Source organism: Apodemus sylvaticus, chromosome 21 (assembly GCF_947179515.1).
Source record: "Apodemus sylvaticus chromosome 21, mApoSyl1.1, whole genome shotgun sequence".
Classification (NCBI taxonomy): domain Eukaryota; kingdom Metazoa; phylum Chordata; class Mammalia; order Rodentia; family Muridae; genus Apodemus; species Apodemus sylvaticus.
The window spans coordinates 55,933,533-55,958,542 of NC_067492.1; the positions used below are offsets into that span (position 1 = coordinate 55,933,533).

Here is a 25,010-nt window from a genome sequence, read left to right on the forward strand (position 1 = left end):
AGCTTGGCTTTTTTCAGTCTAGATCAGTGGTTCGCAACCTCTGAGTGGAAACACCTTTGGGAGGGCACATATCAGATATCCTACATATCCTATAATTGCATTATGATTCATAAACAGTAACAAAGTCATGATTATGAAGTAGCAAAGACAATAATTTTCTGGTTGTGGGTTATAACAACACTGAAGACCTGTATTAGAGGGTCATAGCACCGGGAAGGTTGAGAACTGCTGCTTTAGATTTATGTGCAGATGTTGGATCTTGGGCTGGCGTCTCAGAATGGCAACGGCCTTCCCAGCATTACCTGGCTTCTTTGTGCGACCCCCGGCAGCCTGACTTTGAGAACTGTCTTCCACACCAGTTTTTTTTTTAACCTCCCTTCCTTCCTTTAGCTACATGGTTCCTGGGCTGATGGCTGAGGACCTGGTTTTGATTCTCAGAGCTCATGCAAGCTGGATACCATAGTGTACACCTGTGTTCCAGTGTTCTCTCAGTGAAATTGCAGATTAATACAAGAGAATTTCTGGAAACTTGTGGGCTAGCTCCTCCAATGTGTGTAACTGTGAACAAGAGACCCTTTGTCAAACAAGGTTTAAGGCCAGGACTGATATGTGATTGTTCTCCGTCCTCCATATACGCATGGCAGCACATGCATACCTGTGTTCACACACATCAACATGCACACACACATATATCATGCATGTACAAAGATAAAAAATAAAAACATAATTTGGTGACTCTTGTATTCTCTCACTGGTTTTTCTGCTAAAGTCAGAGTCTGTCAGAATGGGACTCAACCTATTTGTCAGGATTCCTGATGACTACTTGCTCTCAAAGGAGGGGCATGGAAGAAGAAACAGACTCATGATTTTGATTCCTCATATGAGAGTTTTTGGTGGTCCAGAAATGGAGTCAAGAGCTACTGGACACCTAGACAGCAGAGGAGTAGAAAGGTATTTGGGAAAATGACCCCTCCCCAGACATGTTGTGTTCTTGCCATATGCAGATGCCTGTTCTAATTGTCACAGGCTCCCACAAAGGCAAGGAAACGGTTAGGGGAGAAGTAGATGGAAGGAATATGACATTTGTTCCTGAGGCTCCATAGTTGGTGAGTTCAGAGGGATATAAAGCAATGGACTAGCAAGTTGGTTTTTGGGGGTGGGAAGGAAGAAGATGTGCCCAGACTCAGTGTCTCCTATAGCAGTGAGGCCGACCTTCTTGTTCCCTAGAGCAGTGAGGCCGACCTTCTTGTTCCCTAGAGCAGTGAGGCCGACCTTCTTGTTCCCTAGAGCAGTGAGGCCGACCTTCTTGTTCCCTAGAGCAGTGAAGTCGACCTTCTTGTTCCCTAGAGAAGTGAAGCTGAGCTTCTTGCAGTTGAAAAACTCATGTTGCCTCTGTTGCCAAGATGGCTCAGAAAGTAAAGGCTCTTATTGCAAAACTTATGTCCTGAGTTCAATACCTGGGAGGTCTGACACCACATTTAAACTGGGAATTAGTAATCTAGAAGCTACCAGAATAAATTTCTTGCTAAAAATGTGGACAATAAGTCCAGGGATAGAAAAATGGTGGGAGTTATACTTGTATAATGGATTTCTGGCCATAAAGTGGGCACCTGTACCATGGTTTTGAGCCTACATGCCTCTAAAGGCCCATGCGTTGAAGGCTTGGTTTCAAACCTGTGGAGTACCACAGTGAGATGGCAGAGCCTTTAGAAATTTGGGGAAGTTAGGTTATTAAAGGTGTGCTTTTAAAGGCTCCCTCTCTCTCTCTCTCTCTCTCTCTCTCTCTCTCTCTCTCTCTCTCTCTCTCTCTCTCGCCTTTCTTTGCTTCCTGGTGGCTATGAAGGAAAGGGGTTTCTATTACACCTTCCACTGTGATGTACTGTGCTACCACAGGCCCAAAGCAACATGACCAGAGGACTATGATCTTCAACCCCTGAAACCTTTCCTCTTTATATAGATTGTTTATCTCAGGCATTTTGTCACAGTGACACAACAGGTTACCCAATTATGAGCTACTTGCTTTTTGTGTTTCTCTACCTGCTCCCAGCTGTCTCCTTTCACCCAGAGTTATCTTCAGGTTGGGCTCCAATCCCCAAGGGCTTTGGGTGACTGAGAACTTCTCAGTTGGAGGAACAGTCCTATGTCCTGTGAGCTGTGGGAATACCCCAGGGCAGAGCTGGCACTGGTATCTTTAACTAACAGATGGGGAAACTGGGGCTCAGAAACCTGAAAGAATTAGGTCCTGAGAAAATTAGAGGGTATGCAGAGCTAAGACCTAGGCTTCCCAACTCTTGGCCTACCTCTGGGGTAGGTCAGGCATTGTGTAGATTTCATGGGCTTTTGGATTCAGGATAAAATTTCTTGAACCTACTCTGGAGCTATATGCAGAGATCAACCCCAGCTACCTAGCCGAGGGGAGCACAAGAACAAGCCTCTGAGACTTTTGGGCAGAAAGAAAGCCCAACAGGGGGCCTCCCTGGAAGTAGGAGCCTGCTGAGGTGGGGATGCCAAGCCATTGCTTACCCAGTAAGGCATGAGATGCCAATGTCATTACAGTGTCTGTTCACCCTGCACTCCCCAGAGTCTCCCAGTTGCTCATTATCATAGGTCAGGTGGGAGTTACTGCCTACATCTTAGAGACAAGAAAAAGCAGACTCAGCAGGACACGTGGTCTATCTAGAGCAGTGGTTTTCAACCTTCCTAATTCTGTGACCCTTTAGAAGTGTTCCTCATATTGTGGTGACCCTACCCATAAAATTATTTAATTGCTCCTTCAAAACTGTAATTTTGCTACTATTATAAATTATACTGTTAGTATTTTTGGAGATAGAGGTTGGCCAAAGAGATCCACAGGTTGAGAGCCACTGGCCTAGAGTCTCTTTGCAAAGAAATAAAGAGCAGAACAAAGGTCTTTTCCAGCACAGATGGAAACAGTCTAGCTGAGCCCTGGGAACACAAAGAACTTTGCTGTCTTGCTCACCAATAATGCCAGTGAGGATGGACAACATCCTTTTCCAGCCCAACAAATGACAAAGACACTAAATTCTCTTAAATTAAAATATTTCTTCTATTTCTCACCCAGCCTAAGATTTTTCATATCAAAGTCATAAAGAGTGTGCTAGACACTAACGGAGTACAATGCTACCAACATCCATTTGCAGGCAGAACTCAGGATCACCTTCTGTTAACCTGGGCAGAACATGACCTGTGTGGCTCAGCGTCTGTTTTCAAGTGCACAATGTTCAGTGTGCAGTAGTGACATCAGGAACGAGTACACGGATGGGTGCATGGGTGTGCAGCCTCCTCCATGCCTTGGATTTCCCAAGGTTCTCCTAAGTAAGGGAGAAAGGCGTCCACAGAAATGGCTGCTTGGTTACAGATGAAGTCCAGAGTGGTGAGAGGAAAGCAGGTTATTCTGGGCTTCATCCTCAGCCCTTAGTCAGTCAGTCTTCAGCACTAGGAGGATGACTGGCTGGCGAGACGCGTGCTGTCCATTGCTGTCATCCATGGCCAGTACAGTCTTTAATGGAAAGCTCTGGGTAGCATTCTGGGCTGTGGGCCATTGTTGGATTGTGGAGTGATTCTCTCTGAGGTCCAGGGCTGCCTGCCATCACTGAGAGAGGAGAATTGCTTGCTTGGGAAGAGAGAAACCAGTCCCTATGTTGAAGTTGCACAGATACCATCCCACTTGGGGTGTGGGAGTGGGAGGATGAAGGTAGGGACACAAGGATGCTGGGAGACAGGGCCAGGCAGGGGCTGTAGGTCCCATGGGTGCTGGGGGAAAAGGGGAATCTGGGCAGGGAACCAGCTTGACGAGAACTGAGTCTGAGAGAGTAGGTAGCATCCCGTGGGAGACAGCAATGTGGGCAGAGCAGCGGGTGTCAGCACAGGACCCTGTCAGGAGAGACCAGAGGAAGACAATGAATCCTTACCTTTATTGAGGACTGTCCCTGCTGCCTCCTGGGTGCCCCAGCCTTCAGGTAGCTGGGTAATGGGAGTGGCTTGTTCTGCTTTACCTGAGACTTTTGGCCTCCTGTGTTGTCTAGCCCAGTGGAAGGTCACCAACAACCATTTGCAGACAGAGGTCAGGATTACCTTTCAGCTGACCTGGGCAGAATCTGACCTGTTCATCTGGGTCTCAACCTCACAGCATGAATAGAAACTCTGTGCCTGTGACATCACCTCACTCCACGGAGCTCTGCTTCTTCAGTAGCGGACCATGAATAGAATGTTCCAGATCTTGGTCATTTCATCCTTGCCCAAGCTTTGATACTGACCTCTAAGGGGCAAGGTGACTCTTTTATGCCACACTAGTGATGTGGGATTTGAGCTGAGATGTAAAACTGGGAGCCTGCTTTACAGCTGATTGCCCAACCCCTATGTTCTATGCTTTAAGCCGTGACTCTGTTTTGTCAACTGTGAAAGTTTGTACAAGTGATAAAACCACGCCTTCCTGTCACTCAAAGGGAGTGCCAGTCAGCCATTTTCTCCAGATCCTGTCTTCCTTCCTTGACCTTCCTACTTCTAGAAGGATTCCCATTGTCCTTGGTACTGTAGGCACTTCCCTCAGGACTTCCTCACATCAGGGTCTGGTTGAGATGCTCCCAGATGACTGTCCCTCCAGCCCCACTTAAGGCCTGAGTCACTCACAGACGTGTCCATGTTTGAGGGCAGGGCCAAGCTGGCCTCACCAGGCTGCTGTGGGGCACTGAGGTTCCCACTCTTTTCCTGCTTCCTCCACTTGGCTCTCTGATTCTGGAACCAGATCTATGGTCAGGGAAAGAAAATGATGTGTATAAAGGAAATACAGTTCAACTAATACCTTCCCATATGCTATTTTCCCCCCAAATGCAGAACATTGATATCTTCCCAAAGAATGAGCACTTCACTGCTTATAAAGTCACAACTAGGGGTGGTTCTTTGTATGTGAAGTCTGGAGACTTCAGAGAAGAGACCAGGGTCATAATCTTTAGAGTAGAAATGGAGTGGGGGATATTCATGAGTGGTAACTGAGAAGGCCTGGGTGGGGTCTGCAGTGAACAGAGCTTAAAGACAGTCTCAGGTTCTGTTGACAGCTGCCACGTGGGAATGTGTGTCAGGCTCATCCAATTTCCAAAGTGAAAATCTTGATTTTTTTTTTAAATGTGAATGTGTTTGCATTTTCAAATGCTGTGGAGGCCAAATAAAACCCATCTGTGGGCTGTTCTCCATCAGCAGGCCAGCAGTTTGCAACCTCCGTGGGCCACTTGGCATCTATAGGTTGAACATTGGCAGATCTCTGCATTTGTGGGCACCCTGATGGTGTCTGACATGTGGCCATTTGTACTTGGTGATTTTGGGGAGGCAGGTGTTGTATTCTAGACTTGATGGCAGACGCAGGTGCTAAGTACTCAACTGGAGCACAGCTCCAAATTGGTGGGGGGAGGGGAGCTGGCTCAGGGTGGGCTGGGCTCTAGCCAGAAGGCTGTTGAATAAAAGAGCAGCACATTGGCCTGGACCTCTCTTTTGATTTTGAATGAGAACAAATGTGCCACATTTTTTTTTTTTTTTTTTTTTTTTTTTTTAAGAATGATGTGGAAGACTTTGTGTTCAGAGAATTATAGTGCCAGCAGTTACAGTTGGATGTGACAGAAACTTTCATGCCAGTCTTGGACTTGTGAAACAGAATGTGTCTAAATGCATACACTGGGTCTGCCCTGGAGGTGTCTCTAAGCATGGATACTCTGGAGTAGAGAGGTTAGGAATGTTAGGGTACACTGTTAGTGCTGAAAGCCCATCCCTGACTCTAGATCCTCCGTCTGTCTATTCTGCTCACGCCCTAGGTATATTCTGTTCCTAGGCTCACTTACCAACAGGACCCTGATAAACTACACCTGCCATTCCAAATGTCTGAGTGGCCCTCAAGCTGAGAGTGAGTTGCACAATTTTAAATCATTGAAGAAACCAAAAGAAGAGTAATATTTTTAAAAACCTGGAAATTGTACAAAAAACAGATTTCAGCCCTTGTAAATCAAGTTTTGCTGAGAATGTCAGCATGCTCGCCTCTTTCTGCCTTGGGTGTGGTTGCTTTCAGGCCTCTCTGACAGACCCTGTGTATGCAGCAAAGCTCAAAGTGATACTCTTAGTAAGTGGTTGGCAGACCCCAGCCAACAGTTGTGGCAGATAGTATGAGTGACTTCTAGAAAGCACAAATAGGTTAGGAGACAGGGCCTGGGGACAGAGGTGGCTGGGGGGCACTGATGCCTACCCACTGCATTGCCACACCAATGAGAGAAGAATCATTATTAAATGAGGTTGGTCTCATTTTTTAGAAAGTAACATTTGGCTGTGATGACAACCCACGGGATAAAACCAGTGGCAGTTTCAGTTGGGGCAGCCCTGGAAGGTTGAGGGCCCAGCATGACCCCAGCTAGGAGGTGGGTGCTCTACCTGTACTCGAGCTTCAGGCAGGTTAATCCTGGAAGCCAGCTGGGAACGGACATGGACGTCAGGGTAATGGGTGAAATGGAAGAGCTTCTCCAGCTCCTGCAGCTGCTCTGTGGTGAAGGTAGTGCGAACTCTCCGCTTGTTCTTTTTTTCTTCTGTAGGAGAAAGCATGCAAGTTGGGTCAGTGCCCTTGATGTCAGCCCATTGGGGAGATGTTCATATTGCATTGTTCTTTCTTCTCCAAACCTATGGCCACTGCTGAATCTTGGTCCCTGGCCCCTTGGAATTGGAGCTTAGCAACATTATTTTCTAGAACACCTTCTAGGCTGATCTTCTACTCCACAGTGAAATCAAGTTAATTTTCTAGAAAATTCTCTGATTCTGTGCCTTTCTTTTTGGCCAAATGCCATTAAGAATTACCCTCTTGTCTATATTGGGAGATGGTAAACCATGGCCTGCAGATCAAACTCCATCTACTGTACTTTTAAGAGAAGTTTTACTGAAACACAGCTCTACACTCTGCATTTTGTATTATCTCTTACTGCTTTTGCATTATAATGGTGGCATTGAGTCATTGCAGCTGAGAGCATATGGCTATAAAGACTGAAATAATTACCATCTGGCCCTTTACAGCAAAAGCATGCCAATCTTGGCTTAAAAAGTATAGGCTGAGCATGACAGCAGCAGGGCCCTGCCAATCTGTCTCCAACCCACCGGTCTAGCTTTAGTTCTATTCAGATCCAGTGCTGCCATTTGAGGGGCCCTACAAGAAGAAGAAGAAGAAGAAGAAGAAGAAGAAGAAGAAGAAGAAGAGGAAGAGGAAGAGGAAGAGGAAGAGGAAGAGGAAGAGGAAGAGGAAGAGGAAGAGGAAGAGGAAGAGGAAGAGGAAGAGGAAGAGGAAGAGGAAGAGGAAGAGGAAGAGGAAGAGGAAGAGGAAGAGGAAGAGGAGGAGGAGGAGGAGGAGGAGGAGGAAGAGGAAGAGGAAGAAGAGGAGGAAGAAGAAGAGGAAGAAGAAGAGGAAGAAGAAGAAGAGGAAGAAGAAGAGGAAGAAGAAGAAGAAGAGGAAGAAGAGGAAGAGGAAGGAGAAGAAGAAATGTGAGGTCTCTTGTTCAGAAAAGAGCCAAGGGCCCTTTCCTTGATTTTCTAGATTGTCATTATCTATTACGGGAGGGAATTTTCCATCAGCAAGTCTATCTATCTATCTATCTATCATCTATCTATCTATCATGTGTAAGTATGTATACATGGCTGAGTATGGTATGTATATATGTGTGTGTGCTCATGTATACTCACACACAGAATTTACAGGAGGACAAAATGGTGTCCTGTTCTGTAATTTCCTATAATAGTCCATTGAACAGGGTCTCTCACTGATCTTGAAACTAAGTCAGGAACCAGAAATCCCCACACAATCCTCCTGGCTCTGACCCCAGGGGTTCCAGCTGTACGTGTACTTACACATTGCTTTTCTACATGTGTGCTGAGATTTAGACTCAGGGCCTCATGCTTATGCAGTAGCTCGTACCTACTACTGAGCCATCTCGGCCCTCATGGTTGTCTTTTAATTTGCTATTTAATTTGAGAGAGACAGATTAAATAAGACTACTTATTGAGTATGTTAGTCTTCCCAGGGACCTGGGAGATACCACAAAACTTTGAGACATAAATATTCAGTGGAGAGATTTCACCCCATCCTGCAACTTGGCACCTGATCTTAAATATTCTGGAAGCCATACATCAGCCAATCCCTTTCCAAGGTACGAGTAGGTAGAGGCATGGAACAGGGGACAAGAGCCTATCTTAGGGCAGCAGGAGTGGGAAGGATGGTGAGTAGGAGGCTCCATGATCTGATATCCTGGGATTTGCTTAATGTCTCACTGGACTCCTAAAATACAAATTCTCACATAAAATTGCTAGTTCAGGAGAGTGACCCTTTATATTCAGCTCTACTTGTGGGACTTCCCTCTGCGCACATCTCTCTGTAGAACCATGGTGGGTGCTCATGTTGGCACAGCCGATTCTATCCCCATCACTCTGCCAACCCACATACCCAGCCTCATTCAAGTTGCTCAAATTTGTAGCACACCCCCATAGCTATTTTCCTGATGTGGATAGCCCTAGTATTTTGATCTTATTTTTGCTCCTGGGAGGGACTGTAGACGAGGAGTTAATCAAGTATATAGGTGTCTTGTGAACCTTCTCCCCATCTTAACTTTTAAAATAGAGGTTAGAGCCAGTGATTGGGCAGTAGGAGGGAAGGTAGAACTGAAAAGTTTTTCAGGTAAGAAGAGAGGGAGGAGGAGAGGGAGATGATGGAGGAGGAGGAGGAGGAGGAGGAGGAGGAGGAGGAAGGAGAATGGAGAGAAGCACGTGGCCTAGAGAAACCACAAGTTCTTTGGGCTCTCAGAGAAGGGAATAGAGTAGTGCAGTGGTAGATCTGCCCAATCTACGTGTGTAGCTTGTATTCCAATGAACTGAGCTGTGATTTCTTTAACTGGGCCTTTTCGGGCTGGAGATTTACCAAAACAAACTGGTGCCCAACTTATTGCTTAGCACTCAACAAACCTGAGATAAAAAGTTCTCTGCCCCACCCCCCAAGCCCCAAATATAGCTTGGGCAGAGATAAATACTTTATTCTTTGGCCGTTGCTTGACTTTGGGTACACAGGATACAAGGATAGGCATTTACTGATGGCCCTGACATAGAAAAGGCTCAAAGTAAATATTTTGTCTATAAAATATGATAGGAATAATATTTTATAGTGACAATTAAAAAGTTAGAAGTTCCCGGGCAGTGGTAGCACACGCCTGTAATCCCAGCATTCTGGGAGGCAGAGGCAGGCGGATTTCTGAGTTCGAGGCCAGCCTGGTCTACGGAGTGAGTTCCAGAACAGCCAGGGCTACACAGAGAAACCCTGTTTCAAAAAAAAAAAAAAACAGTTAGAAGTCCCTAAGTACTTTGTAATAGTTAATCCCTACTATTTATATCCATGTACAAACTGTCCTTCTTTTAGATGATAGAGTAAACCAGTGATAATTTCTAAGCAAATGCTTGAAAAGATGAGCAGTTAGGAAGGGTTTCCATGTAGAGAAATGAAGTGGTACTATTAACTATGATTCATTGTTCTCATGACGAGGAACAGATACCAAAGGAGCAAACAGACAAATAGAAAAGTAGTTGTTGATGCTGGTCAGGTGGCTCCGTGACTAAGACCAATTATTGTTCTGTCAGAGGGCTAGCGTTTGGTTCTTGCACTTAGCTTGGGCATCTCACAAATGCATATAGCTCCAGCTCTAAGGGATCTAACTTATCTGACTCATCTTCTGGCCTCATGGACATACACATGAACATCTATACATATGCATACATTAAAAAAGAAAGAAAGAAAAAATTAATCTATTCATTTGTTCCTTACAGGGAGATCTTTCAGAATGGGAGACTTGACCAGCATTGTCCATAGCTCCTCATGGAGTCAAGCAACAGTGGTTGTTGGTGGACTGACCATACTGTGTGGTTTGTTTTCTGATCAGGGGTTCTGAATATGGAGCTGCAGTAGTCTTAATTGGAACCCTAATTACAGGAGTGTAGAAAAAGCACAGACTCTCAGCCCAGATTGTCTTCTTTTCAGGTTATGATGGAGTGCTGCGCCTCCTGTCCATGGAAGACTTATACTCATGCTTGGAGGATGCAAACACGCTGGGGAGGCAGCCCAGTTTATCTGCAGCCTTATTTTTCTGGAGAGTGAACCTCTCGAAATCAGGAATGGATCTTAGATTAACTAAGCAACCATAGCTGGGGAGAGCTTCATCAGTATTTGCTCCAGATGCATCACTTGGTTTGAAACCCACATGACAGAGAAGACATTTTTTGAAAACCATGCCTGAAATTTTGTAGAACATCTGCGGTAACGTAGCAGGCAGATGACGGGTGAGAACTGGTGTGGCCTAAAAGGCGATGTGGAATCTGAATTCTAAAGAGGAGCTGGAGTCGCTGTTCCATGAAAACTGGTAGTAGTTTAATAACTGGAAATATCCACCAACTTTCCTTTTCTTTTTTTTTGGCAGTTTCAGTGTGCAGAGGGAGGTAGAGCTTGCCAGAAATCCTGCTGTCAGTGAATGGTAGAAACCACACTGTGAGACCCAAGCTTGTTCTGAGTTTACCTCCGTCACTTGGGTACATTTAATTCTCTCTCTGGGCCTGCTCTCACAGTCTGTAGGGTGAGGCAGGAGAGGCATTGGATGATAGATGACTAACGATAAATCCATGTTACCTGCGATCTTCTCTTGGGGTGCTTGACTGGGATCCTTTGCAGAGGAGGGAAAGGGCAACAGGGGCAGGCACTTTTCTTTTTCAGGATCAACCATATTGTCTCCTCTGTTGTAGGAATGAGATTGTGTGGTCTCACCTGTCTCCAGTGTCCCCACCTTTATTGTTAATTCACTTTTTAAATCTCCTCAAAATGCTTTTACTCCTCTTTGCTGATTTGCAGTTTTTTTTGAGAATGTAGACAATTAGGACTAAAGTGTTATCTCCCAATGGCTTTTGTGCTTCTGCTTACTTACTTACTTACTTAATTTATTATGTGTGTGTGTGTGTGTGTGTATGTGTGTGTGTGTGTGTGTATGTGTGTGTGTGTGTGTGTGTGTGTGTGCATTTGATAGTGAGGATGTTGAGGTCAGAGGACAATTTGCAGGAGAGCTGGTCTCTCAAAGATTAAACTCAGGTCGTCACTCTTGGCAGCCAGTGCCTTTACTCACTGGCCCATCTTGTTATCCATTGTGTACTGTCTTTGGTAGGAGTCTCCTTCTGCTATTGTCTTCCTTTCTTTCCAAGCCTAGACTACTTTTAAGTAGTACTAGTAGTAGTAGTAGTAGTAATAAATTAATAAATTTATTATTATTTTGAGAAAAGTTCTCATTGTTGCTCATACTGACTTCAAACCTACTACATAAAGCAAGGAAGGCTTTGAACTTCCAAACTTTCTGCCTCCATTTGTTCTGGGATCAGAAGTGTGCACTATGAGACCCAGGTTGTACAGGTTATGGGAACTGAACTCTACTCAGTCATCTCTGGAGCTCCCAGTTTTATTTTAAAACATATTATTCTTTGTTTAGAACTGGTAGTGTGTGTAGTAATAACTGCTTCTTTCCCTGGAGAAATGTTAAGAAAGTATTCCATCCAACTTCAGCTTGGTGAACGAATGAATTTGGTGGGGTTACTCATAGGAGCATAGGTGATTCTCAAGGTAGATGAGTCATTGGGAAATTTTACCCTTGAAAATGGATGGTTGGTCTTGTACTCATATCACAAAGAATATATTCCCCCATTACTTGTTTTTTTCAAGACAGGGTTTCTCTGTGTAGCCCTGGTTGTCCTGGAACTCACTCTGTAGACTAGGCTAACCTCGAACTCAGAAATCCGCCTGCCTTTGCCTCCCAAGTGCTGGGATTAAAGGCGTGCGCTACTACTGCCCGGCATATTCTCCCATTACAATAGTAATCTAACACCATGTGCAACTAGAAGGGCATTAGAATCTTAGGTGACAGTGATACTCCTCCCAGGAGAGGAAGGATGGTCACAGCCTCTGTATCACCATGGACTCATCTGTTACTATGCTCTACTTATTTTGTTGCCACGATTGTGGAACAAGGTATTCTTAGATCACCACCACAGCTCTGCTTCATGATGGTACTGGCCATGTCACACCCAAAGGAAATGACTTCACTATAGCATGAGCCAAAGCCAGTGGGAATTGAGGTGGGAACAAAGAGCAGGGTCACCATTGCCAGGAGCACGAGAGATGGCCCTGTGGCCAGTTTCTAACAAGAACTATGGGTATGTATGTGGGTAAGGGACCCTAGCTAGCTAGGCTCAACAGGGTTGTGTATATTCATTTATTCATTCACTCACTAATTTATTCACTCATGCATTCAGTTAGCATGGAGATGATAAAGAAGAATTCTATTTAAAAAAAAGTCATTAAAAACACAGGAGAAGATTCTAGACAGATGGGCTGGAGAGATGGCTCAGTGGTTAAGAGCACTGTCTGCTCTTCCGAAGGTCCTGAGTTCAAATCCCAGCAACCACATGATGGCTCACAACCATCCGTAACAAGATCTGTCTCCTTCTGGGGTGTCTGAAAAGAGCTACAGTGTACTTACATATAATAAATAAATAAATCTTAAAAAAAAAGATTCTAGACTGACAGGTCAGTATGAGTTGAGAGTCTCCTGGGAATCTAGAATTGTAGAGTAGAGGACATTGAAGTTAGTGTGGGAAGCAAGACTAGAATACAGAAAGCAAAACAATGCAGAGATAGAAACAGAATGTAGGTGACAACAAAAATAAGCAAATGCTTTTATTTTCCTCAGAATGAAACTTAGACAAATAAGTGCTTCTACTTAAGGCAATTCCTTGAAATATTGGCTTCAAGTTTTTTGGTGGGGTATTGTTATTAAGGGAGACATGGCTTTGTCCACTTACGGCAGGACTTTCTCAGCATTATGTGGAGACTGGCTGATGAAGGGAAAGGATCTAAATATTTCTCTGTTCAATACCTGCCTGCTGACTACGTGGAAAGGGACTGACTAGGTATAGCATGGCTAGAAGCATATTATATGTCATTGGCTTTAAACTATATATGCTTTGGATAGATATTTGTTTCTGAGAGATGGTGATGGTAATGGTGGTGGAATTAAAGTCTAATTACTCTAGTGATCTCTCTAAGAAGACAAATGGTACCTAAAATTCACACTCACACGGGAGATGGAGACTGAGTTCCAATGAATGAGTCTACTTGGCTTAAGATGGCAAGGTCCTTCCCCAAGACAGGATGTAGGTTCTTAGAGGTATTAATAGTCAGTGCTGATTATTTTCTTTTTATAACATGATTTTATTTTATTTTTTGTCCTTAAGTTTACTGAGGTTTTTTCTTATAAAATTGTTTTTTTTAAACAACCAATACATTTTGATCATATTCTTTCCCCTTCTAATGCTTTTATTTTATTTTATTTTATTTTATTTTTAGTACTCTTTTTCCTGGGAATAACCTCAAAGCAGAAAGAAATAAATAACTGGTAGTGAGAGAACTCCAGAGACAAAGTCACTCCCAATGACAGGGCTTCCAATGAAGCCTAAGTCCAGTTGGGGGAGTGACAGATAGACTTGACCTATAGAGTCAGGGTAACAAGTTTAGGACCTGAGGTTAGACATCATTCAGAGAGGTCATGTCCTTAGAGCTGTGTTGTCCCAAACAGCAGCTGCTAGCTCAGAGTAGCTATTGAAATTAAGCAAAATAGAAAATTCAGCTCCTTAGTCACACATCCATAGCAGGACAGCCAAGTGTGCGGAGGGGCTGCCATGTTAGATTGTGTAGCCGCAGCACACAGCCCTTCACTGTGGGATGTTCTGTTGGACAGTACTTCCTCACTGGGCTGCCTGCTGAATTCTTAAAGGAATCCTATTCTGGGCCAAACTTTTCCATTAAAATATCATTTAATTGTCACTAATCTACAGGAAAGGAAGTATGAGATAGATGTGGTGCCAACTTCGATTTGGCCTCAGTGGTATAAATGTTGCTATATTCACCTCTCTGTGCAGGAAGATGTCAGAGGTGGAAATTGTGTTGAGATTCTCTGTTGGGGCAAGGTTTTCTTGGTATTAACCTCACCCTGAGGCAGGGAGGAAGAAACAGGTGAAGCATTCAATGGGACAGTTTGGAAAGGATGAAGGTCAGTGCTTCCCGGTCTAGGCCTGGCATCTCCTAATCAGATTTGTCTTAGTCAGGCTTTCTATTCCTGCACAAACATCATGACCAAGAAGCAAGTTGGGGAGGAAAGGGTTTATTGAGCTTATACTTCCACGTTGCAGTTCATCACTAAAGGAAGTCAGGACTGGAACTCAAGCAGGTCAGGAAGCAGGAGCTGATGCAGAGGCCATGGAGGGATGTGTCTTACTGGCTTGCTTCCCCTGGCTTGCTCAGCCTGCTCTCTTATAGAACCCAAGAATACCAGCCCAGGGATGGCACCACCCACAAGGGGCCCTCCCCACTTGATCACTAATTGAGAAAATGCCCCACAGCTGGATCTCATGGAGGCACTTCCCCAACTGAAGCTCCTTTCTCTGTGATAACTCCAGCCTGTGTCAAGTTGACACACAAAACTAGCCAGTACAAGATTCTTGGCAAAGAAGTCAGGAAGCCAAAGGCTCCATCTCAGCCCATCAGCCCTGCCTTATGAGATGGACAAGAGCACCTGGGGGTGGATGGAGGGAGAGGTGGATGGAGGGAGAGGTGGATGGAGGGAGAGGTGGATGGAGGGAGAGGTGGATGGAGGGAGAGGTGGATGGAGGGAGAGGTGGATGGAGGGAGAGGTGGATGGAGGGAGAGGTGGATGGAGGGAGAGGTGGATGGAGGGAGGCAGCAGGGACTGCCTGCTCTTCCAGGTAGCTCTTCTGGCTATTGTTTATTCTGGGAGTTGTGAATCACACATGAGTGAATCTTCAAAGTGAATAGTCAGCAGAATTTAATTAAGACTGAGAGCTCTTTAGCACATCGATCATAAGAAATACACAATTTATGCAGGTGATTAGGCCATCTAATTATAAACCAATGTTTCACTGCACTGGACTCCCTCCCCCTGATTGCTCCTTCTCTGTGGTCTGTTAATTGGCCCTGGCTGTGCAGTTAAAGGCTGAGGTGGTGTGGGGGTGGGGAGGTCAGGCCTTTGCCACTGGGGGCTTAAGTCTCAGAGAATAGGTCTGCCCTTAACATTGAAGGCAACAGGTTCATCAAGAAAGAGACCTTGGGCAAATTTGCGGCCCCCTGTAGGCTGGAAATACCTGACACAGGAAGGTATAGTACAGCCAAGAGACCTCCAGTGCTGGTATGTGCTGGCCTCTTCTTTAGAATTAGTCAAGGACTTTCTACAGCTCTGTTTGTTCCCACAGAATAGCTCTTCCCGTCTGACCTTTCTACCAATGGCTCCCCTCCCCATTCCTGAGTCACAGGATTGCAGCCATAACTGACCACATCTGGATGCCCCTGCAGTTGTCCACAACCTTTCCTCTTCCAGGTGCTCTTTACTGCTCCGTGGATGACTTGGTCCTCCTTTGTCTAGCATCACTCTCAAAGCACAAACCCAGGTTTGCTGTGACTCTCCAGGAACAACACATGAGATCTGAAGGGGAATGAGTGCTAACTTTCAGTTTGCAGCAAGCAAACTTCATATTCAAAATTGTCTCAGAGTTTGCCACCTATCAAGGGAATGACAGCAATCACAGCTGGATGGCTAGATGGAAGCACTATAGTTACATCTTCCTGTATGTTTTAATCTATATTTCTATTTTCTGCAATACACACTTTTTTTTGGTTAAGTATATAACAGAAAAGAAGAGGAGTGTGCAAAGGGATGAGAAGAAAGAACACAGCTGGAGGCGATGGGAAGAGACCCTGGAGAAGCTCAGCTCGACAGAACTGGGTTTGCTGATGGCTCCCAGGGGTGACAGGTGTGGTGACTCCTTTTAGGCAGTATGCAGCTGGGCATCTTCCCTTTCATGACACTTTATAACTAGGACTTCAGCAGATGGAATCACACACAGATATAGTACAAACACCATACACATACCACATACATGCATACCATACAACAGACATACATATACATGTGAACACATATCACATAATATACACACATATATATACTCTACATATGTACCATATGTAAACCACATACACACACTTTATACAGACATGCAAACATACACATATATACACAAACCTCGTACACACACTCACCAGACACACACATCATATATCATACACACCATACCACATACACCTCACTATACACATACACACTCCCCACACATTACATACATAACACACACACACATAATATATACACACACACCAAAACACATCATGTATACCATACATATACATTCAGATAAACCACACACACATACACACATATACCATGCCACACATATAACACACACACCACATATTTAACATATACATATGTACATGCACATAACACATACACACACACCATACCACACATATACACACATACCACACCACATATTTAACACACATAAAAACATACAAATAACACATATAACACACATTAACACATGTACATATACATACATACATACATACATATATACATACATACATATAGACACACACACAGCCCCTCATGATTTTCATCTCCATTTTTCCTTCCTTTTCTGTTAAAGGTAGTTGTCCCCTACTTAAATAAATGGGGTACCCTACCCAAAGTAGATTTGTTCTTCCACCTCAGTAGAGGCCTAAGTTCTCCAAGCATGACTTTTAAAAATGCTGATGTACATACTTAAAGACCAACATGGGGTTGTTTGGTATGGTGGTTTGAGTAGGAATGTCACTTATAGACCCATGTGCTTCAATGCTTGGCCATAGGGAGTGGTAGAAGGTGTGGCCTTGTTGGAACAGGCGTGGCCTTTGTTGGAGGAAGTGTCTCACAGGGTATGTAAGCTTTGAGATCTCCTATGCTTAAGCTAAGCCTAGTGTGGCACACAGTCTCCCCCTGGCTACCTGCAGGTCAAGATGTAGAACTCTCGGCTCCTCCAGCACCATGTCTGCCAGCTGCTGTGCTTCTTGCCAAGGTGATAATGCACTAAACCCCTGAAACTGTAAGCCAGTCCCAAAATGTTTTCTTTTGTAAGAGTTGCTTTGGTTATGGTGTCTCTTCACAGCAATTAAACCCTGGCTAAGTCACTTGGCTTCAGTCTGTTTTGCTCTTTTGCCTCCTGTGACCCTGCTTGCTGATATTTGGATGGGAGTCACACTGAATTCGGTTGTTCCTTTCAAGAAACATACTTTCTTCTGTTCCTGTGACTGCTGAGCAGACAGCTCTCCTCTCCTCTCCCTGCTCAGTACTACCTCAGGGCCAGCTCCTCTCCCACACCCTCCTTATGCAGAGTCCATCATTCCCCTCTGGGAGCTCTGAGATTTTTCACTAAGCTCTCTTTTCTGTCATGATGTTCAAGGTCTGGCAAGATGAAAGCAACAACCCAGGTTTCAGGAACACAGTGACAGATAAGTTCCATGTGCTGTGTTGTGCTGTGTGTGTGTGTGTGTATGTGTGTGTGTGTTGTGCTGTGCTGTGTGTGTGTATGTGTGTGTATGTGTGTGTGTGTGTGTTGTGCTGTGCTGTGTGTGTATGTGTGTGTGTATGTGTGTGTGTTGTGCTGTGCTGTGTGTGTATATGTGTGTGTATGTGTGTGTGTATGTGTGTGTGTATGTGTGTGTATGTGTGTGTGTATGTGTGTGTGTATGTGTATGTGTGTGTGTATGTGTGTATGTATGTGTGTGTATGTGTGTGTATGTGTGTGTATATGTATGTGTGTGTGTATGTGTGTGTGTATGTGTGTGTATGTGTGTGTGTATGTGTATGTATGTATGTGTGTGTGTGTGTATGTGTGTGTATGTGTGTGTATATGTGTGTGTGTGTATGTGTGTGTATGTGTGTGTATGTGTGTGTATATGTGTGTGTGTATGTGTGTGTATGTGTGTATGTGTGTGTGTATGTGTGTATGTGTGTGCATGTGTGTGTGTGTGTGTGGTGTATCTACATTTCAATGCTGCCATCCAGCTTCTACTTGTAATGGTGCAGTGGTGAACAATATAAGCTGAGAAGCCAGGGCCTGTGTCCCAGAAAGTGACTTAGAACTTGCTTTTATCCTATGAGGGAATCCATTTTTAGTTACTCTTCCTTCCAATAACAGAGGAATAATCGTATAGTTCTTTCTACTAAAATCTAGCCTGATTATGTAGTGACCAGGTTAGACATACCCAGAGTCACATGGCTCTGCAAACAGAGAAAAGAACCATTTTTGTCCAATAAATGAGTAACAACTTTCCCCTTTCCAGGACTATTTGGATAAAATCTTATAGGAATATGCTGTTGAAAAGAAATGTGATACTTCCGTACACAGAGAGTACATGGGACTTATGAATACTCAAAAGAGGCTTAAGAAGTCATCACCCTAGTGTAGAACAGTGTGGGAGACAGCTCAGCAGGGAAAGGACTCCACTTTGTTCAAGCGCATGCACTTCATGAGCCTCTGGCCTCGTCTGCCTAGTCTGAGGTGGCTAGCTTATTGAAGCTGAGCCAGGAAGTACATCCTTTGAGGTTTTTAGATTGGGAACTTTAGAGAGCTTTGGGGGCAATTGGGGGCAACTGGGGGACGGTGCCACTCTAGAAGCTGTTAGAAGTCACTTGGAGTGTGCTAGTTTGCATTGAGAGAGAGCCAATAGGCAGTCCTTGGCCTTCCTATGGCTCAGCAAGGAAGATTTTTTAAAAATTTTCTTCAAGATTGCACACACCCATCTCAACTGAGACATTTTATTTTATCTTATTTTATCTTTTTAATCAAAGAGTTCTCATTGCTATTGGCCACGGATGTTTTCCAGCATTAAACTCCAAACACTTCCTCATTCCTTTGGACACAAAGTAACAATATCCCATGCTTGCTGGTTAGACAGACCCATGAAGGGTTGACCTGCTTCCAGCTCTTAGACCTCATTAGACAGCTTTTACACACACACACACACACACACACACACACCAGCTCCCAGGGGGCTCTTTTCCCATCCCAGTCTAGAGATTGCAAACCGACCATTACCTGCCCCAGAGGTCTTTTTCTAGGAGTCAGGGCTGGGAGTGGCACTTCTGCTATAGTTTGCATGCAGACTGTCCCCAAAGCCTCACTTGCTGGAAACTTGGATCCCCAGCCCATGGTGTCATGAAGTTCTAAACCTTTAGGAAGTGATGACCTGCAGGTATTCAGCTCACTGGAGCAGTGCCCTTGGATGGTTGGAGGAGGCTCCTTCTCTTCCTCTCTCTCACTTTTGCTTCCTGACTACAAGAAGCATGTTTTTCTCCAGAACATGCCCCTGTTGTGATGTGGATGCCATCATAGGCCTGGCCAGACCAATGTGGCCAATAGATTATAGCTGGAGCCCAGAAAATGGTGAACCAAAATAATCCTTTCCTTGTCCGAGTTAGTTTGTGACTGTGGTACTGGTGATGTAGAGGTGGGATCCATGGGGTCAGGTGGAGGAGACAGACCATGTGCCCCTTGGTAGAAGGACTGGCACCCAACTCCACATTTGCTCTGCTTTGATAGGTTGGTTCATACCTTGGACAGTTGGTCCTGACTTTTCCAGGTTACTTTGAGAAGCTATAACTTTTAGAGGCAAAGCCTAGCAAGAAGAAGTATATCACTGGGATTTGATACCTTTGAAAATTATTCAGAGTTCCAGATTTCTCTTCTTCCTTCCTTCCCTTCCTACCATGAGGTGAACAACTACTGATTCCACACGCCTACTATCATGGTGTTATGTCCAAGAGAATGGGGACAAGTGACCATGAATTGATTCTCTTAAAGTGTGTGCTCAAGTAAATCTTTCTTCCTGTAAGCAGTTTATGTCAGGCATTCTGTCATATGTCTATATGTGTAAAGTTACACCTGTAGAAATTTTCCGCCCTCTCCTCCCCTGTCTGCGCTCATGGGAATCCCTGGGTTCATTTATCAGTCAGTCAAAGTCAATGATCATAAAGCGATGAGGCACACCGTGGTTCCTGGTCATAGGCTCTATCTTCAGATGTCCAGGGAAGAACTGCTGTCTTTGATTCCAGGAAATGCAGAGGAGAAGGAGAAGGCAATTATTAAAGGAACAGAGATGGGAGGAGAGAAGAAAAGTGAGGGAAGAGGAAAGAAAAAGGGAGGAGAGTAAGATAAAGGGAGTGAGAGAAGCACAGCAGGTGGAATACTGTGCCCAAGATATGCCCAGGTTCAAACTCTTCATAACAGCTAATAAGACTTTAGTTGGATAAACAGCTTACCAGCACAAGAAGGCACATACCAGGGTTCCTTAGAGGCTAAGCAACCCACCCAGGCTTACCCCACTGAAAGGCCTCTTCTGTGCTCTTCTTCCCCACTGAGGTTAGAATTTCAGAGGTTCACCAGTTGGATAGGTGGACATGACCTCCTCCTTCTCAGGTTCTGAGCCTCCGTTATTGGGAGAGCTTTCTTCCCGACTGGTGCTGCCTTGACTTTGGAAGCTCCTGGACTTTAAGGGGCAGCCCCTCCCAAGAGGAATTAATGCATCGTTGGGCCCAATATCCTTTCACTTAGGGAGACAAGCTTAGATATTTCTCTAGTTTTGAGATCTGAGAGGGTCCAACCTGTTTATCACGAGGATCCTCATGAGAATGAGAAGATGGGAAATTAATCTTATTTGTCCTCTTAGGAAATTCAGAGTGGGCAGTGCCTCTAGCTTGGCCTGGAAACCTGAATGATAGGCCTGGTTTTGAATCTTCATGAGCTTTAGATTTGAATTCCCCCTTCACCTCTCTGATCCCCAGTCTCCTTAGAGACTGCACCCTTTTGTCTATTGGGCCTTTTTAGAGTACAGCTTTGTGGCCTTACCCTTACTAGTGTCACCATCTTGGACATGGGCCCTAAATGCCACAGTTAATCCAAGTTCCTTACATGATAGTGGTAGAGTTGTAGGTCCTGTGTCTATAAAACCTGACATGAAAAATTAAGATTAGAAAATTTCATCTGGCTCATAGTTCTGGGTGGCCTGGGAGGCATGGTGGAGCATCTCAGGGTGTGTGACATTGGGCGGAGGAGGTGCTCTTCACATCATAGACCAGGCATAGTGTGACAGAGGAACTTGGGGCCAGAAACCCACTGCTAGGGACATACTTCTTCTGGTCAGGACTCATCTCTTAAAGGTCCTATAGTTTCTCAAAATAGTGTCACTATTTGGGAGCAAGCATTTAAAATATGAGCCTGATCCTGTTAGGGAGATTTTTAGCTTCAAACCATCACCTGAAGTCATGCCTACCATGTAAAGTGACATGTAGTGAGATCTACACATGTAAGGTGAGACGGTGAGGAACCTGTACCTTTTGCTGTTGTTCTTGCGTGCTTCCCTACTTGGGAGGTTTTGTCCCAGAGGAGGGACAGAACACAAGGAGCTTAAGGGCAGCAGCAACACATCCTCAGTTGCATTTGGGGGTCCTCAGATGGCAGCCAGGGGCAAGATGGCCTCCTTGCTCCCTTGTTCCCTTCTCACATGGTACTGTGGCTAGACATTCTCTAGATAGGCAGTCTCTGCTATGGAAAATGACCGTCTCGGATTCCTCTAGGGTTTCCCAACAGCTAACTTATTGTTGAGTCAGTCACAGTGTGTCAGAGCTGGGAACAACTTTATAGAGACCCATCTCTGCTCTTTCGTGTTTCCTTTGAGGAGGCTGAGGCCCAGATGGGTGATTTGCTTTAGCTCCCCTGTACACTGACGCCATATCTGGGCTTAGAGGTCAGTTTTCATGAGTCCCTCCCCTATGTACCCAGCATGTCCCACAAACTTCTGCAGCTTACCTTTGTACTGGCTGCCATGTTGGCATCTTGTCTGCACTGGTATCTGCCCCAGCGTTCCTCAGCTTTCCTTTTTGTTTTGCTCAAACACACACACTTGAAAAGAAATCCTTCCATCCTGACCACTGCTGTTGACTGGCACCTTTTGACATCACAGGGGGCTAGGACAGTAGTAACCACTGAACTGTTGACACAGTAGCTTTATACCCGAGATCCCTTAAGGCCATAAACTGCCAAAGACCTGACCCCAAGGGTTGGGAAAGCTGAATTCTAGAAGAAGGGTCATACGGATTTAAATTGTTATTAGAAATATTCCCCATGCCTGACTTTAAGGCTAAGAGCTAAGAACTCATGCAGTTTTTAAAGGTATTTTCTCTCCTCTTTTGGGTTATCCTTCTCCAAAGTGGGGCTCATGTATATGGCCGGACGCTAGAACAAGGGCCAGGAAAGTGCTGTGGGAGTCACGGGGCACCCACCAGTGCTGTGGCTGTTGTTTTGGCCAGCACGCTCTGGTGTCTGCTCTGGCTTTAGCAAGAAAATGCGCACAGAACTTGCTGAAATCCTCAGTGGAGGCGTAGAAAGAGCAGTCTCTTCTTCTCTGCCAGCATTGGCCGTGTCCCACTGCTCTCTCCCTGAGAAGGGGAGGGCAGTAATCATTCATACAGCTGCAGCAGAAGAGACCTAGGTTAAAGACCCTAGTGAACTGGCTTCTGGGAATCCTCAATTGACTAGAAGATACCAGTGATTTTCTGAAAGCTGAGCCCAAGGCCCTTTTCTACCAGAGAACCAGCCGGCTCCCCAGCTGCTGCTCCTAACTTCTCTCCTGGATCTCTCTCTCTCTCTCTCTCTCTCTTTTTTTTTTTTTTGCCTGTAGCTGAGCACAGCCCCTGTCAGGAGACTCTGTGAGAGACTGGCTGGCAGCAGGGCTCTGTGTGGGGAGGCAATGCTGTCAGGGACTCCCCTGAGCTACCTGCCTAGCATTTTCTTAGATGAACGTGCGGAAAGGGGTAAGACCGGGGTCTGATGAGAGACACTTCAGGCCTCCAGACTCCTGACCAAATGATGTTTGAGATTTCATAAGCACCAACACACCCTGCACCCCACCCCACATTTCCTGAGCTGTTTCACAGAGTGAAGCTGAGATCAGAGAGGTCAGGGACTCCCCTAAAGTCACACAGCAGGTTGAGGCAGGACAGGGCCCTTTGGCTCCCCAGCCCTCACAGCTAAGGCCACTTAAGTGGATGCTCGTCTGAAGGGGAGCCTGACAACTACCATGCACTTACAAAGGCGCATGCCCTCGGGTGGCTACAGACTTGAGTTTGGGGGCTTTGTGAGGACAGACCCTGAGCTCAGCTCATGGGGAGAAGGTGTTAGAAGCAAGGCTTTGGGGTTCCGGGCCCTGAGTTCAGATTGTGTCTTCCAGCTTTATAACTTGGTAACATTGTCTGTCTCTTTTCTTAATCAGTCCAGTTACCACAATCTCTGCCCACCACCTCATCAGTGCAGGATGAATGTGACTGACAATTCCCAGCCATGGCCTGGTCACCAGAATAAGCTCCCCGTTCCTGCGCGTCATAATGGACTGAGCCTATGGGCCTCTGCACTCTGAACACCACAGTTCTATATTACACTGAAAGGCTTAAAAAGCAACTGAGGTAAAACCTACCATCCCGTTGGATGTCACAACCCTCTGTTTTATTGACAGAGATCACAAGAATACAGAACAAAAGAAAATGACCAGAAATCACTTACCTTGGGGCTGATCCTGTCGGGGCCTGTCTAGCTTGGAACCTGGGATAGTTGTCTGCCCCGAGTCCTCTCCACCAATCCTTGGTGGTCTGGGAAGATTTCTTCTTTCTGTGGGTCTCTTCAGGATTGCCTCAATGGAGAAAGACAGGTCCAGTTTTTCTGGGGCCTCACAGTATCCTGAACTCTTCTCCATGTCCCTGTGGATCGTAGGGCCTGTCATGACCTGGCCTGCTGCTAGGAGGAACACTCTGTGTGCGCCCGGAGAGATGCCAGCAGAGGGTGGTATGATTTCCTCCAGGAGCTTCTGGGGACACAGAGGTGGTGATCGGGGATCCTGATGCTGGGTGATTCAGGTACAATTCCTGGGACACAGGGACTTCCATGGACCTTGAACACCTCTAAACCTAGAAGGTGGCTTCCAGCAGAAGAGGCGGTAGGTGCTTGTCCTACCTGTATCCGCAGGTCTATAGTTGTCACCAAATGGAGATTCAATTTTCCAGAAAGGTCTTCTTGGAGGTGGAGGCTTTCACAGTCACCAGCCTAGGCAAGGATCCTGAAGCTCACTGCTCAATGGTACCAGAAAACAAAGAAAAAACAGGTAGCATTGGTGGGATGATGTCACTCCCTAGAGGTTTGGAGCCAGCGTCCACCTTTGTCCTCTCTCTGACTCGTGTCCCCTTCCTGCTGGCCTCAGGCTCTTCCTGGGAGGCGAGGCTGCCACCTATGGGCCCTAGGTGGCCAAGTGACCCTGAGCCTCTTTGTGACTTACAGGGTCTTCTCAGTTCAGTTTCCAGTCTCCAGAACGAGACTCCCAGGGCTCCTGTTCCTCTGCAGATCTTCAGGTAGAGGGTAGAGTTGATGCTGGGTCCCTGCCAGGCCTGTGATCGCTTTCACCTCAGGCCTGTGGTCTGAGGCCAGTGTTCTCTGGGCTGGAGTTGGCTTTGTTCTGTTCTCCTCTCCCTGACTTCCAGTCACATACTAAATTCTTTAGTCACGCATTTCTCCTTCTTTTGGGGGTCCTTTCTACTTTTTTTCCTGCTTGATCACCCTTTACTTGTCTCTGAGACAGGCCCAAAGACTCCCTGTCCAGTAAACTCTGGGTTTGGAGCTGACAGTCACTGCTCTACCTTGCCAGGAATTCAGCTCAAAGAAATGTGTAACCAAGGGGGAGGGGGGCTGATAAGGGAAGCAGGAGATGGGATGGGATGCAGGTGCTGGGTGGAGAGCTGAGGGAAACATCCAGGATTGGAGGATAGATACTGGATGCCTTGCAGAGGCGTGGCGCTGAAGAAATGGCCAGGTGGAACAGAGGAGCAGAAGGTGGGGGAGGAACAGCCAAGGCCCGGTAAAATGTGTTTAAACAGTTAGGAAAATTTGTGGGATTTGCAGAGGCTTAT

General features: G+C 45.6%; 1 protein-coding gene across 2 annotated transcripts; it reads right to left on the minus strand.

The window, feature by feature from the left end:
- Positions 1-3,610: 3,610 nt before the first annotated feature.
- On the minus strand, positions 3,611-23,833 carry Isx (intestine specific homeobox). Of its 2 annotated transcripts, none has more exons than XM_052167129.1 (4): positions 23,617-23,833; positions 6,430-6,581; positions 4,692-4,767; positions 3,611-3,894 (listed from the first exon to the last, which is right to left on the minus strand). In XM_052167129.1, exons 1-4 carry the CDS (start codon positions 23,831-23,833, stop codon positions 3,611-3,613), a joined length of 729 nt encoding a protein of 242 aa, XP_052023089.1. The 2 variants fall into 2 exon arrangements, with proteins under 2 accessions (XP_052023089.1, XP_052023090.1); XM_052167130.1 differs by having other exon boundaries at positions 3,658-3,894; positions 4,651-4,767.
- Between the last annotated feature and the right edge of the window lie 1,177 nt (positions 23,834-25,010).

What these genes read in the sequence shown, in the direction of transcription:
- Isx (XM_052167129.1), bottom strand. Translation starts at nt 23,833, where the DNA reads ATGACAGGCCCTACGATCCACAGGGACATGGAGAAGAGTTCAGGATAC. An exon ending in TGCCTGAAGCTCGAGTACAG is followed by an intron (nt 4,768 to 6,429) that starts GTAGAGCACCCA and finishes CCCTGACCATAG; the next exon opens with ATCTGGTTCCAGAATCAGAG. An exon ending in CAGTGCCCCACAGCAGCCTG is followed by an intron (nt 3,895 to 4,691) that starts GTGAGGCCAGCT and finishes CTCTCCTGACAG; the next exon opens with GGTCCTGTGCTGACACCCGC.